Raw genomic sequence first — 15,513 nt, 5'->3', positions numbered from 1 at the left:
AAAGGCCGATTTAATCTATATACTCTAACGCTATATTGATATTTCATAATTACATACAAAAAAAGATAATTGTATATCTAAACACAATTATACGAGGGACAATGAGAGGGTTAGTCGTCGAAGTAATAGTAAATGTAGTAATTGATTGAGGGTTAAAAACAAAGCAGTATCGATCATCTACGAAAGAAAATCAACCATCTACGCCCTAATGAGCTAAGACCAACCACTCGAAAAACATAAAGCCTTTCTTTCTCTATTGTCCATCGATCTTAATAGTTCAAGCGGATCCTTATTATGTTCATGTGGTCACTCTATGGTACATTATCTTGCGAGTAATAACCCAAAATTAAACACTAGAAAATACACTGGCGAGGCTTCATTGAGTCCCCTGGTGGCCCCGGCCCCCCTGTTTTTGTGCGTAGTAGCGTAAATTTACCCGTTTTCGGCTGAAAATTTTTATAAGTAGTGTAAGTTTAGCCTTTTTCGATTGAAAATTTGAGTCCGCCCCCCGCCCCCCCTTCCCTCGTTTGTGAAATTTTGTATACATTTTGAGCTCGCCCCTCCCCCCCACGGTGCCTCAGTTCAAGCTTCGCCACTGAGAAAATATATATTCTGATTAATAATATAATCTAAACGTGGCATATGAGTATATAAAAGATCAAACTCCTATTTGTTGTTTACTTTGTGTGTCAAATAGTTGTATTTATAACATGTAAGAATATGAAAGAGTAAATAAAAGAGAAGAAATATTTGAGTTAGGTAATAAGTTGTGAGAGTTACAAAAGATGGAATAAGAAAAAACGGATTGATATACAAATGTACGTACACCATAAAAAGCTGCAACTTCTTTCCTAGTTTCACTCCCATCCTCCTCCCATTATTATTATTATAGCAGTAGCTCCCTCCATGCACTTCACATTCCATTCCATTCCATTCCATTAATCTACTCGATCTCTCACACAGCATTCAACCATGGCGGACGGCATGAGTTGGGATGAACTCAAGAAGGAAAATGTGGATCTTGTATGTTATCTTCTCCCTTACTTACTTTTATCATCAACATGTTCTATACATTACCCTTAATCGACTGCTTTTCGCCATTTGTAGTTTTGTACTTTTGCATGAGTATTTATTTGGTTCCAACAGATCATTACAAACAGACAACTGTTTAAATCACTAACAGAGATCGAAACTAGTTATTATTAATAATAATAATAATAATAATATTAGTGTTATTTCTTTTATGTTTCTATTTTATTGTTTTCCGGTCTAAACGTCCACGGCTAAATGCAAATAATATGCATATACTAGTATTTAGTGTTTATTAGTCATCCCTATATACTGTAATTGTCTACTGAATGCAAATCAATCAATCTTTTACCATCTTATAACACTATGTTTTGCATGAGGATCGAATGGGTTCCACTCGTTCCATAATCTAAAACTTCTTTTAGACAATGATAATGGGAATTTTGTTTTCATGATTCGATTATAACTGTTACGAATATGAATGGAGGATGTAGAATGATCGCAGCTACTTAGTTGAGTCCAACTGGTCATAGATAGCAATGTTATGACTTCAAGATCTATGAATATAAGTTTCAATAGACTTAGTTTTGCGATCAAAAAATTGCTAGCAGCATAACTTGTTGCTCGTTTGCCTTCTGTTTTGATAAAAAACAGTACTCATTTGTGTGATTAATCGATAACTACATACAAAAGCATCTTAGTTTTTATTGATTTGGTGATTTTAAATTTTGTTTTGATTGGTTTGTACAGGAAACTGTTCCGGTTAATGAGGTCTTCGAAACGCTGAAATGTACAAGAGAGGGACTGACTAGTGAAGAAGGGAACAGGAGGCTTAACATATTTGGCCCTAACAAGCTAGAAGAGAAGAAGGTAAATCAATCTGCAAATTGTTTATGATTTTTGATTCTGTTTTGTTACACTCGTGTTTATGAAACTAATGAGTTCTTATTTATATACTTGGAATCATAGGAAAGCAAGTTTCTCAAGTTCTTGGGGTTCATGTGGAATCCACTGTCATGGGTCATGGAGGCTGCTGCAATTATGGCCATTGTCTTGGCCAACGGAGGGGTACGTCTCTTACTAGTATCAACTGATTATTATTCGTTAATATAATATCGTAAGCAAGATTAGATGAACCAAAACTGGATACTAATGATCAGATAATTACTTTTCAAAAAAACAAATGGCGTTATCTTGATGCCATGATGTACGCATATATGCACCTGATTTAGATGACATAATTGCAGGGAAAGCCTCCAGATTGGCAAGACTTTGTTGGAATCACAACATTGCTGATAATCAACTCCACTATCAGTTTCATCGAGGAAAACAATGCAGGCAATGCTGCAGCAGCTTTAATGGCAGGTCTTGCTCCAAAAACAAAGGTCATCAGGGACGGAAAATGGGACGAACGCGATGCAGCCATTTTAGTACCAGGAGATGTGATCAGTGTCAAATTGGGAGATATTATTCCAGCTGATGCTCGCCTTCTAGAAGGCGATCCTCTCAAGATTGACCAGTCTGCATTGACCGGTGAATCATTACCCGTGACCAAGCATCCAGGTGACAGTGTCTATTCAGGGTCAACCTGCAAACAAGGTGAAATTGAAGCGGTTGTTATCGCCACTGGGGTCCACACGTTCTTCGGGAAGGCTGCTCATTTAGTCGACAGCACAAATCAAGTCGGCCATTTCCAAAAGGTATCGTTGCCACAAAAGCCAGATTTATAATATTATTTTAGGCTGCTCAGCTAGTATTTTGTTAACAATATTTGATGGAATGTTTTGTTAGGTGTTGACCTCAATTGGAAACTTCTGCATATGCTCCATCGCGATCGGTCTCATTATTGAAATAGTCGTGATGTACCCGATTCAGCACCGAACGTATAGAAACGGGATTGACAATTTACTGGTTCTACTCATTGGTGGAATCCCAATTGCCATGCCAACTGTTTTGTCAGTCACCATGGCAATCGGGTCCCACAAGTTATCCGAGCAAGGTGCAATCACCAAAAGAATGACAGCCATTGAAGAATTGGCGGGAATGGATGTTTTGTGTAGTGACAAAACTGGCACCCTCACACTCAACAAACTCACAGTTGACAAAACTCTCATTGAGGTTGGTTTAAAGTTTAAACATCAGGGCTCGGTTTTGAAACGGGATGGGACAATCAGGGTTGACCCGCAAACACTTTTTTGTTCAGGTTTTTCCAAAGGATATGGATAAGGATCAAGTTATTCTAATGGGAGCAAGGGCTTCAAGAGTGGAAAATCAAGATGCAATAGATGCTTGTATTGTAGGAATGCTTTCAGATCCAAAGGAGGTAATAACATATAATAATAATCATAAAAATATTAGTAATAATACTAATACCTTGAGTATTTCTTATATTACGCAGGCACGAGCAGGGGTCACCGAGGTACATTTTCTCCCCTTTAATCCAGTGGAGAAACGAACAGCTATGACATACATCGATCAAAACGGAAACTGGCATAGAGCGAGCAAAGGTGCACCGGAGCAGGTACTTAAATAAGATTAAAAGAGATGTTATTTCAATAATAATCTTACTTTTTAAAATAAACTGATCTGCATGGTTTTATGCATTAAAATACACTTTAAACGGCTTTCTACATATATGACCCGTTAAATGCAACATGCTGAGCCCATATAACTGTCATTCATAATTCGTTTTATATTGACATGTTATCTCAAAATATCTCAGATTGTGGACATATGCAACCTAAAGGATGATGAGAAGAAGAAAGTGTTTAACATAATTGATAAATTTGCTGAACGTGGTCTTCGTTCTCTAGCTGTTTGCCAACAGACAGTGCCCGAGAAAACAAAGGATAGCCAGGGAAGCCCATGGGTATTTGTGGGCCTACTGCCACTATTTGACCCGCCAAGACACGACAGTGCTGAAACCATTAGACGGGCACTACACCTTGGAGTCAATGTCAAAATGATCACGGGTGATCAGTTAGCCATTGGCAAGGAAACGGGCCGAAGGCTCGGAATGGGAACAAACATGTATCCTTCTTCTTCACTTTTGGGCCAAAATAAAGATTCAGCAATTGCAGATATACCAATTGAAGAGCTTATTGAGAAGGCTGATGGTTTTGCTGGTGTCTTCCCTGGTAAACTATTCTTCTTATTATTATTATCGGTAAAAATGAAAGTATGTTGCTAACATTTATGATTTTTAATTTTGGCAGAACACAAATATGAAATTGTGAGGAAACTACAAGAGAGGAAGCATATCTGTGGAATGACAGGAGACGGAGTGAACGACGCACCTGCACTAAAACGGGCCGACATCGGTATCGCAGTTGCTGATGCAACAGACGCAGCCCGTGGTGCATCCGATATTGTGTTGACCGAGCCTGGACTCAGTGTGATTATTAGTGCAGTTTTGACCAGCAGAGCCATCTTTCAAAGGATGAAAAACTACACCATTTATGCTGTCTCTATCACCATCCGTATTGTGCTCGGGTTCATGTTGATTGCACTTATATGGCAATTCGATTTCTCGCCTTTTATGGTTTTGATTATCGCAATCCTTAATGATGGAACCATTATGACTATTTCTAAAGATAAAGTCAAACCTTCACCTCTCCCAGATTCATGGAAGTTGAAAGAAATCTTTGCCACTGGGGTTGTTCTTGGCACTTATTTAGCCGTTATGACCGTTGTTTTCTTCTGGTTAGCAAAGGAATCTGACTTCTTTACGGTAATATAAACCGTTACTGTTTACATTATTCACAACTATCATCATTCAGTTATAATAAATGATGTTAACAAATGAGTGTGTATACAGGTGAAATTCGGTGTGCACCCTATTAATGACAATGAATATGAGCTAATGTCAGCACTTTACCTCCAAGTCAGCATCATAAGTCAAGCACTCATCTTTGTTACAAGATCAAGAAGCTGGTCTTTCGTTGAACGCCCCGGTCTTTTACTCCTCACTGCCTTCTTTATTGCTCAACTGGTGAGTTTATCATTATGACAGTGGCTTTGCTGTCACAATCCATTGAGATTCAGCTCTGCCTCGCTCAGAAAACATTTATAAAACTTTAGTTTCATATTTCATGTATACATATATTATATCAAGAATTCTAACAAATAATTATTTGATGTAGATTGCTACATTAGTCGCTGTGTACGCGAACTGGGACTTTGCGAGGGTTCATGGGATCGGTTGGGGTTGGGCCGGTGTGATTTGGCTATATAGCATCATCTTTTACTTCCCGTTAGATATCTTCAAATTCATCATCCGGTTTGCCTTGAGTGGCAAGGCATGGGACAACATGCTCCAAAACAAGACTGCTTTCACCAACAAAAAGGACTATGGACGGGGCGAGAGGGAAGCCCAATGGGCCTCGGCCCAACGGACCCTGCACGGTCTCCAAGCACCAAGCGCAAACGACATCTTGGGTGACAAGAGCGACTACAGGGAGTTATCAGAGCTTGCTGAGCAAGCAAAGAGACGCGCAGAGGTTGCTAGGTAATATTTGTTTCTTAATGTGTCTGGGTCAAGTTAGTCGTCCGGTTGGGAGAAACGGGTAGGGACTCAGCTCATAATGCAGTCTTCATTTGCAGGCTAAGGGAGCTTCACACTCTGAAAGGGCATGTGGAGTCGGTGGTGAAGCTCAAGGGTCTCGATATTGAAACGATTCAACAACACTACACGGTTTAAGTGACCGGGAAGGCATTTTTGGAGGAGAACATAAATAAGGATTAGGAAAGCATGATTCCGAGAAGGTCTGTTTTTCACGGGTGATCGTCGTCATAATGGAGATGCGCGAATAAGCCGATAAAGGAGATTGGGCTATACCTGATATGCAGTTAGGCAAATTCAATGTGTTATTCTCTACTTAGATCTCATATTCTATTCTTTGTTTTGTTCATGTCTAACATTGTATTTATTTGGTAATTCAGTCTTAATTCATTCTATTTATTGCCTCAAAGTTTACATGTTATATTTCTCTTTTAGTGCCATAAAAATCTACTAAAATGTTTGACATGGTGTAACACATTTATTAATTTTTGACCACTTTAAAAAAATTTACATCTCTCTTATATATAAAAACTGTTCTCAACACTATTTTTACACACTTGGAACGTAACCTCGTCATCATTTTAACAGTCACTCTTATAAAAAAATCAAAAGTATATGCATTTCATTTTAAAAAAACTAAACGGCCGTAATAAATACTGAAACTCAGTTGTATTTATAAACCGTTGAAACTGACAGAACCACCCAAACCAAAGCAAGTTAACAGGTTTGAGATCCAAACAGTTAGGTTCAGTTGTGACATTTCAACGACTCGATTCTGTTTTATCATTTTAACACAACTACGAAAATAAATTGGTTCACACTGTCAATGTTAAATTGGCTGGTCATGCCAATCCACCCAACCCGGTTGGTTTAGTTTACTGTTCTCTAAAACTGTAATTACAATTTTTTTCCATAAGACAGTATTCGGCTTTCTTTTACATTAATCCTTAGTATTGGCTCACTTTCTTTTCTTTTCTTTTCTTTTAGAATAGCGTTTGGAACTACCCCAATCCCCGAGTGAGCCTCCCTAAGACGAGATGTCAACCTTCTATACTGATTTTGACGTTTTAGACCTGACTCACCTAAAAATACCATCAAGAAGGAAACCCATCACTGTTGAAAAAACCCCGATGAGTCAAGTTTCGTAGTTGAGTCCATAAGACCTCACTATTGGCTTGCTTTCTAACAATTAATTTTATTGGTTAAGGACTCCAGAAACTAAAGGATACCCTGTTATTCATGCTCACATCCATTCAAAGGTACAGCTATTTATGCATAAAGTACAAAATATCATCATAATAATTCATAATTCATGTGAAAGTATTAAAGTGGTCATGTGGCCAACAACCAACTAGAGATGTTCAACAAAACCGGTTCCTGGAACCGAACCGGTGGACCCGAACCGGACCCGAACCGGTTCCTGCCCGTTTTTTGTAGGAACCGGACCCTATCTGATTCAACCCGATGATCCGTGACCGGTTCTTGCATTTCTGAGTGGGGGCGGGTAGGAACCGGAACCGAACCGGAACCGGTTCTGGAACCGGAACCGGTTCCTAACCGTTTTTTTTGGCCGTTTTTTGACCGTTGGGGTCAAAAATAGCCGTTTTTTGACCGGTTACGGTACAGGAACCGGGTTAGGAACCGGTAAGAACCGGTTAGATAGGTTAGGGGTCCGAGGGTGGGAGAACCGGTTCGGTTCCCTAACCGGTTCGAGCCTGGAACCGGTTTAAAAGGGGGTTTTGAATATAGGAACCGGTTAGGAACCGGTTCCGGTTCCTAGTCCCAAACCGTTTTGAACATGCCTACAACCAACTATAGAGTCACACTATTTCCGGGTTGCTACATTAAATTTCATAAACTAAAGTACACACATCATTGCATGCGTTACATAGCAACCAATAATTAATTAAATATCAATAACACTACCAATCAAAATGCAGATGAGTTTCATCTATATCCCTCCAAAACATCAACTTTCCATACATGTCCAAACCATGCTTTAACAACATTGTACTTTGGACTTTTATAAATTTTTAAGTTTTGAAGGGATATAAAGTGCATCCTAAAAACACCAATCTATACAAACATTAAACACGAAATAATTAAGATTCGGTTACTCTTAACGAACCTCCAAGCTCGATAGGTACAAGTGGGATTAACGAATGCAACACGTCTGTAATAAGTGGTCGGTAACTTGGCTCGGGTTGTACACATAGCACAGCTACAGCAGCAACCTGTGGAGTTTATTATTATATTAGACATATATTTACAGAAAATAAGTTGCATGCAACGATAAAACAATTGTACTAACTTGATATAAATGCTTCAAGTCCATTGTATCTCTAATCACAGGATCAACAATATTTGGAAGCTTTGATCTGTCTGTTAGCTGAGGCATTGCCTGCTCACATAATAAAATTTTAATTTTATTTATATTCATATATTGGTTTTGGTGACAATTTGAATAAAAATGATTGAATTATATCGTATACCCATGTGACGATTGATTGACATTGAGACGGTGACATTTTCTCCACGGGTTTTCTCCCTATCAAAAGTTCCAAAAGTATGACTCCAAACGCGTACACATCACTTTTATCAGTAAGTTTACCTGTAAAAGATTCAACATCTTATTTTTATATAAATAATAAAAATTTCAAAAAATTGTAAGAATAAAATAAACGATTGCATACCATCTAAAAGATACTCGGGAGCTACATAACCTAATGAACCAGAAAGCTTTATGCTGTTCTTGCCATGAATCCCGCCTGTAATAGCGAGTCCAAAATCAGAGAGCTGAAAAGAAGTCAAGCATCATTAGTCAAAAGTCAAAACTATAAATGGTTCAATTTTGGTATATTCAATATGTAAAACCATCAAAATATTACCTTAGCATTGAAACTGGAACCTAGAAGGATGTTTGATGATTTTAAATCTCTGTGAATCACAGGCGGGGTGCAACGCTCGTGAAGATACTCAAGTCCTCTGTATTTAAAGCATATAAAATGCACATTATTAATCATCAAGAATCACCATGATAAAAAAAAGTATATTAAGATTAAATGTGGCAATTTCGATACATTTACTTATAAATGGGTTGATTTGGGCAGTGTTATATACTTTTATCTCAAACGGGCCAAAAAAAGTCAAATAAAAAGCTATGCATACAATTTGCTAAACCATTATGTTTAAACTTTAAAGATTTGGATTATTATTGTAATACATTGTTTTTGTAGTCATGAGTAATGCATTCATGATTTATATCTAAGTTTCCAAAAATGGGACAGCTTAAATTTACCTTGCAATATCGAGTGCAACTTTCATTCGCTGCTGCCAACTTAAACTAGTTCCATGAGACGGGCCTTATTCATACCAAAACCAATTATCACAAAAAAAAACCCATAATTTATAAGCAATCATTATCATTTTTTTTAATTCAATTGTATTAAGAAATGATAGGTAAATTACCATGTAACTGGGATTCTAACGAACCGTTATGCATCATTTCATAGACCAAAAATCTGGTCTCGCCATGTATGCAATAACCCAAAAGATTCACAATGTTCTGATGCTGAATTCTGCTTAAACAACTTATCTCATTCTGAAAAATGCAAATAAGACACATAATTTATACAAATTCAATAGAGGGTTTATCACACCAAAATGTAACAACTTTCATATTATTGTCATCGCATGCAGGACTGTAAACGAGCCGAGCCAAGTTGGGCTTTGGCGGCTCGACTCGTTTATCTAAATAAGCTGAAATGTTAAGCTCGAGCCACACATGGCTCGTCGAGCCAGCTCCTTTATTTAAAAATAAGTTGTATATTTACACACATTGATGTATAAAAAAAGAATATAATATTATCTTTTTAACATACACATAATGCATAATTAATATGCTACAATATTAAAATTTTATATATATTAAAACTTGCGCTTTACTTATATTTACTTAAACAATTTTGTTTAATATATACATATATATATATGTACACTTACGGAAGAATTATTATATATAAAAATCAATAATATATAACATGGTTACACATAAAAATAATTATAAATGTGTATAAATAGAATAATTAAAATAAGTGAAATACTAAACAAGCAGAGTTAAATTGAGCTTTAATTTAAACGATCCAGCTAAACGAGCCAAGCTTTTTGAACAACTCTAATATTGTGTAATGAAATATACTTTTACCATTTGATGTAACAAACATTTATTTCTTTACCATTTGATGCAATTGACCGGCTAAAACCAGCTCACTCGGTCAATTGCATCAAATATGTTTGTAACACCATATGATAAAAATAATTCATTACATATAATGACAAAAATTTGAAATTGTTCAATTATGTACATTTAGAGGCAACATTTTTAAAACTTGAAAACTTACCTCAAACCCTCTATGAGCATCTGGTCCTGAAACATGGATTCTTTTCACAGCTGCAAGAAAGTGATCATTGAAACAGGCTTTGTATACACTCCCAAATGCACCATGCCCTATGATATTGTCTTCATGAAAATTGTTTGTTGCAGACACTAACCACTCGTATTCGATCACGGTTACTGAACCTTTTTTACCAGTCATTCTCAAAGGGTTGAATTTATCCAAAATTGGACCCAATGACAACCCTTTTGAAGCATCTGTGAGCATGCAAAAACACATAGTTAGATCAAGATCAAAAGTGTGTTCAGTGTTTATAATATAAATTTTTGAATTTGTGGGTGGTTCAGAATTTAGCTAACTATTTATTTAGATTTTAGAGTAGGATCAGTGGACGTGTGAGTTAGCAGTACCAAAAAATTATACATCTTTTACCTAAAATATCAAAAATTATACACTTTTTTTCCTGAAATAAACCAAAAATAATAATATTAAAAATTAAAACGCTAAATATTTCTAGACTCTAAACAAATTAAAAAAAAACAAAAACAAAATGTAAAATTTTAAAAATAACAGAAAATTAAAATAAAAAAATAATAAAAACTAAAATTAAAAAAAAACAACAACTTATAATTCTAAACCACCAAATAATCATAAAAAAAAAACTCATATAATCCTGGAAAGAAGAGAGACAAAAAAAAATACCTTGGTTTTGTTGGGCTTTTTCAATATTGGATGTTTTGGAGTATTTAAACCTATAGATCCATAAACATGACAAGGAAACCAAAATTGCAGCAAGAAGAGTGGAAGCAACAATTAGTGCTACAAAAATCTTCTTATTCAAATCTTCATGGTGCACCACTTTGATTTCAGATGATCCTGCGTCTATCAAACAAACTTGATCAACATTCATAAAGCAAAAAGAAAACAAAATTACTCATTGAGGCATTTCATCAAACAGTTGGAGTGCATTAAGCTCAAAGACAAAAATTAACACCTGGGTTTTGTTAAAGAGTGTTTGAAAATGCATGTGGGTGTATAAAATCATCAAATTTAAGAGTGAATTTGTTTGATTACCTGGAGGAATTGCATTGATTTGAGTGGGAAATTGAGAAAAAGGTGGTTTTTTCTGAGTGGGAAGAACAGGGTGAGCCAGAGGAGGGTTTGAGAAGAAAGAAGCATGGATTGGTGCAAAAGAGAACAAACCCAAAATGAGCAGCAGCAGAAGAAGAAGATTCATCTCCATTTTTATGCAGACAGACAGACAGATTGTGTTTTGTTTTGGAAGAAGAAGAAGAAGAAGAAGGATATTCCCAAAATTTCATGTGTCTTTTTTACTTTGAAATTGAAATTGGATTTTCAAATTTTGAATTATTTCCAAGTCTCTCTCTAAAGTATTAAATGCAGTATTTTACGTTATATGAATATAATATGGTTTTATTAATTTGATTTTTTTAAATCAATAATATGATATATCTAGCGTTTTTTTAAGGCTCATTGTAACTACATACCCAAGAAATTTATCCAGACGTCCTCAATACTTTTTAACTTCAAAGATGTCAATATGATGGTGTCATATGTTGTCTAGAGATACAATATGTTGTGGCTTATACAGTATAGACCATAATCACATTCAATACGTCTAGCACAGGCCTATATAGGGCGTATATGCCCTAACTTTAAAATGTCAGTACAATGATGTCGCATCTTGTCCGGAGGTTGCGCTATATACAATGTATAGACCAATATGCCTCTACACGACACATTTGAATCTCTCTGTTTTTTTTTGGCAAACTTGGGTAGCTTTTAAGAAAATAAAGACATATACATCGCTTATAGACCTATATGTCGCGTATAGACGTTAGCAAAAAAAAGGTTAACTGCTTGTACAGGGAGTATAGACATATACGCGACATATGAGCTTGATTTTGGCCGGAAAGGAGTGGCATGTGACCTATATGCAAGCCATTCCTGAAACTATACACCCATTTTAACCCTATATACAAAACATATAAAAAACAAAAGAGCAATAAAATTATAGTTTCAAAAGTGTATGTAATAATGTATATAACTTTTAGAATAAACCTAGAAAAATTATAGTTCAAAATATTTTGATATAAAAAAATGGTACACCAAATTCTTTTACAACACGAAATGCATATAAAATAATCAGAAGAAGGAGAAAAAAACGTCCGTTTGTTAAGTGAAATTATATTATATAGCTTCTAAAAGGAGTTTGGGCTAGCAATGACTAGTTAAAACATTACGTTACTGATACATGGATAGTGGAGTTTTAACTTGTTCACTCTTAGCTAGTGCGTTGTGGTTTAACAAGATGTTAAAAAAATATGATTTACTGAAATAGGGTGGACCCTCCTATTTAAGCCCTCTCGGGCGTTAAGGGGATGGCAAGAGGTGTATGGCGCCAACATGTTTAAGTGGGTGTTGTGGTTTGTCTAATTGATAAGGCTGAGGGGTGCGGAGCGCTAGTCAGGGCGCGTGAGGGACTTCGATAGCGCCCCGGGGCGCGAGAGCCACACCACCGGGGCGCGAGAGGGGCGCGAGAGGGGCGCGAGAGCGGAAAACGAGGCAGGCGCCAGGAGGCTCGCGCGCGTGAGTGGCTGTGGGAAATGGGAAAGAGCCGTTGGAAGGCTTTAATAATGAATAAAAATATTTTTTTTTTTTTAACAAAATCATCTATATATATCACAATACATATATCACAATACATATCAAACACAACCATTCTCACATACTACAACCAAAACGAATATCACACACCACACCCAAAACCCAAAATCACCCTATCTTCGAAACCTTTTTTTAAAAACATGTCTGGAAATTGGTACCCAAACCTAGATTCAGATTACCCTTACGACGATTTATGGTCGGCACCGGAACAACCGATGTTTTATTCGGGGTCGCAACAATCATCCGGCTTTCAACCATCCAACATGCAACCGTCTCCTAACTTTGTAGTTCCGGAGACACAAGAACCGGAACCAGAAGGTGAAGCTGCGGGACAAAGAAGACGCGTCCACCGGAAAAAACAACTTGCAACGGACGGGTCGGGTTCGGCTTCGACCGGAAGGGCGAAACGGAAAATCACTCCGTGGTCATCGGATGAGAAGGAAGCCCTGTGTCGGGCTTGGATAGCCATTTCTGAGGATCGGCGTTGCGGTAATTGTTTTAACGTTTTTAAAAATGATTGTAAATAAAAAGTTAAATAAAAAAGTTAAATGGCTTACAAATTTATTTACATAATTTTGCAGCCGACTACCAAAAGAGCAAGGTCTTTTGGACAAAGGTTAGGGAGACGTTCTATTCGCTCGTTGGGAGTACAGAGCGGAATCCCGATATGATTTCGGGTCGGTGGACCGAAATTAGAAAATTTGTCGGCTTGTTTACTAATCTGTTCAACAGGAACGCCGGTCGTATGAGACCAAGTGGCAGTGACGATTTGGCGGTCTATAATTTCACTGTCGAAGAGTGGAAGCAGGAGTGCCTGCGGAGGTATGGGGCGGTGAAGACGTGGGACGGTGTAAAGTTGTGGGAGAGGTTGAGAAGGTGTGCCAAGTGGGTTGAGCTGGTGGCGCCGGACCTTGATGCGGAAGTAGGGCCGAAACGGACTAAAACTAGTTCGTCTGGAGCGTACAGCACAACGGACGGGTCGGATTGCCGGGTTGGATTCGACCTAAACGTTGCGGGGGAGGAAACGTCTTCACCGCCGAGGAGGCGGCCATTGGGAAGGGACGCCAGGGGGAAAAAACCGGCTGAGGGGGAAGCCGTAAACATCAACGATCTTGTTGAATCCCTCAATAAATTCAACAAAACCCTGGAGGTGGTCTCTGTTGACAAAAAGGAAAAAAAAAGAATGAGAGATTTGGACTTCCTTGCAAGAGACTTCAGCCACCTAAATCCGGTCGACCAAATGCTGATGGAAAAACAAAAGGAACGTATCCGGAAGAGGTTGATCGAAGAAGACGAAGCCGAAGAATAAGAATAATGTTAATGTGTTTTTTTAATTTTTTTTAATGGGTCATGTTTTTTTAATTTTTTAGTACTTTAATTTTTTTTATATATTAATGTGTTTTTTTAATTAATGTGTGTTTGTTTAAATAATTACTTGTTTTTTTAATAATACGTTTTTTTAATACATTTATAAAAAAATAAAAAAATAAACCGCTCGCGCCCCCTCTCGCGCCCCTCCACACCATGCCCCGGGGCGCTATCACCACTACCAATACCCATCTTATCAAGTTTCTCTCTCTGCCACACGTCACAATATTATTGGATGGCGCCCCCACTCACGCCCCCTCTCGCGCCCCCCACACCCCTCAGCCTAACCGAAGACATTGCTCATGGCGCCTCCAAAATGATAGGCATTATGAACATGTCTCTTCAAATTATGTATAAATCATCAACCAATGATTAACCATGGAATTCATTAAAATGCAATTATTGAACTTGTGATTGGATAGCTAGCTATATATCAATAATGATTATGATATGGTGATTAACATTTATTCAATGGATTTGATTTATTGTTTTAAAATATTTCGGGGGGTGTGATAAGTGTGTTGACAGGAAAATATAATTTTTAAAACTTGGGAAAATATCAAAATCCAACATTTTGTCCATGAGAATCACAGTATCCGTCGGCCCATCAAACTTATAATAATTATCCAACTAAATTTTCAACTTATCTATTCAAGCCGCATGTCAAAATCTAGTTGAGACGCCTAACATTTTTAAAATTAGACGGGCGTTTAGAAAATCTGGATTTTTAAAACCTAGGGGAGACACCATGAAATTAAAAAAAAAGGGAGCCTGGTGATTTTTATAACCGTCGTATAAATAAAATTCATTCGTCCTTCAATAAATTGTTTGATTTTATCACTTAGTATACGATGGTTATTAAACTCTAAGCAACCGATTGTTTCTTTTTCTTAAAAATATAAGTAAATTAAAATCCTAGTGGCCGAAACCGAATTTGAAATCTAAACTTTCTAGACGTCCAACATAAGGCCCAACATAAGGTGGCTTGACCTGGTCGGTTTTGGACATTTACTTGTAAAATCCAATTGAAATTCTTGAATTTTATAATCCAGTTTTGGATACAAGCTTTAGCCATATTCCAACATAATGTTGGTGTAGCCAACCGTAGAAACAACAAATCTTTTTAAAGTTGAGGGATTTGAAATTGAATGTTAAAATTCAACCAACTCTACAACAATGCACTTAACAGGCAGCCCGGCATGGGAGCATTTTCCGAGGCACTTCGTTGGTATAAAAAAACCTATGTTTGAACTGCGGATTAATAACATCGAGGCGTGTGACATTCTTAAAAATTAACCACTTTTGAAACACCATTTTGAAATAAGTTTTACATCAATAATCTTTTATCATTCTTTCAATTAAAAGCTCTAAAACATCAATGTTAAATTCAAAAAAAAAACTTAATGGAGTTAAACTTCTTTTAACAGGGGCCAATGAGAAAAAATAGGGCGAAAAGTAGGACCGGTGACAAAA

At 37.0% G+C, this 15,513-nt stretch overlaps 1 protein-coding gene and 1 pseudogene across 2 annotated transcripts; one reads left to right on the top strand and one right to left on the bottom strand.

Annotated features, from left to right (window-relative positions):
- The first annotated feature begins 2,289 nt into the window (after positions 1-2,289).
- On the top strand, positions 2,290-5,112 carry LOC143552431 (ATPase 8, plasma membrane-type-like; annotated as a pseudogene). Its single transcript, XR_013138653.1, has 5 exons — positions 2,290-2,729; positions 2,821-3,147; positions 3,233-3,352; positions 3,428-3,550; positions 3,752-5,112. The product of XR_013138653.1 is annotated as an ATPase 8, plasma membrane-type-like (transcript).
- A 2,320-nt stretch (positions 5,113-7,432) lies between these two features.
- On the bottom strand, positions 7,433-11,254 carry LOC143552425 (putative receptor-like protein kinase At1g80640). The gene is made up of 10 exons (XM_077042654.1): positions 11,059-11,254; positions 10,687-10,866; positions 9,991-10,241; positions 9,059-9,191; positions 8,889-8,952; positions 8,479-8,575; positions 8,284-8,386; positions 8,083-8,201; positions 7,902-7,991; positions 7,433-7,824 (listed from the first exon to the last, which is right to left on the bottom strand). Exons 1-10 carry the CDS (start codon positions 11,225-11,227, stop codon positions 7,693-7,695), a joined length of 1,338 nt encoding a protein of 445 aa, XP_076898769.1. The 5' UTR covers positions 11,228-11,254; the 3' UTR covers positions 7,433-7,692.
- Between the last annotated feature and the right edge of the window lie 4,259 nt (positions 11,255-15,513).

Source organism: Bidens hawaiensis, unplaced genomic scaffold (genome assembly GCF_021521415.1).
Source record: "Bidens hawaiensis isolate Kalapana, Puna unplaced genomic scaffold, B.hawaiensis_p1.1 tig00016869_1, whole genome shotgun sequence".
NCBI lineage: Eukaryota > Viridiplantae > Streptophyta > Magnoliopsida > Asterales > Asteraceae > Bidens > Bidens hawaiensis.
Note: the sequence above shows the minus strand (reverse complement) of the source record. Positions and strands in the feature narration are given on the sequence as shown.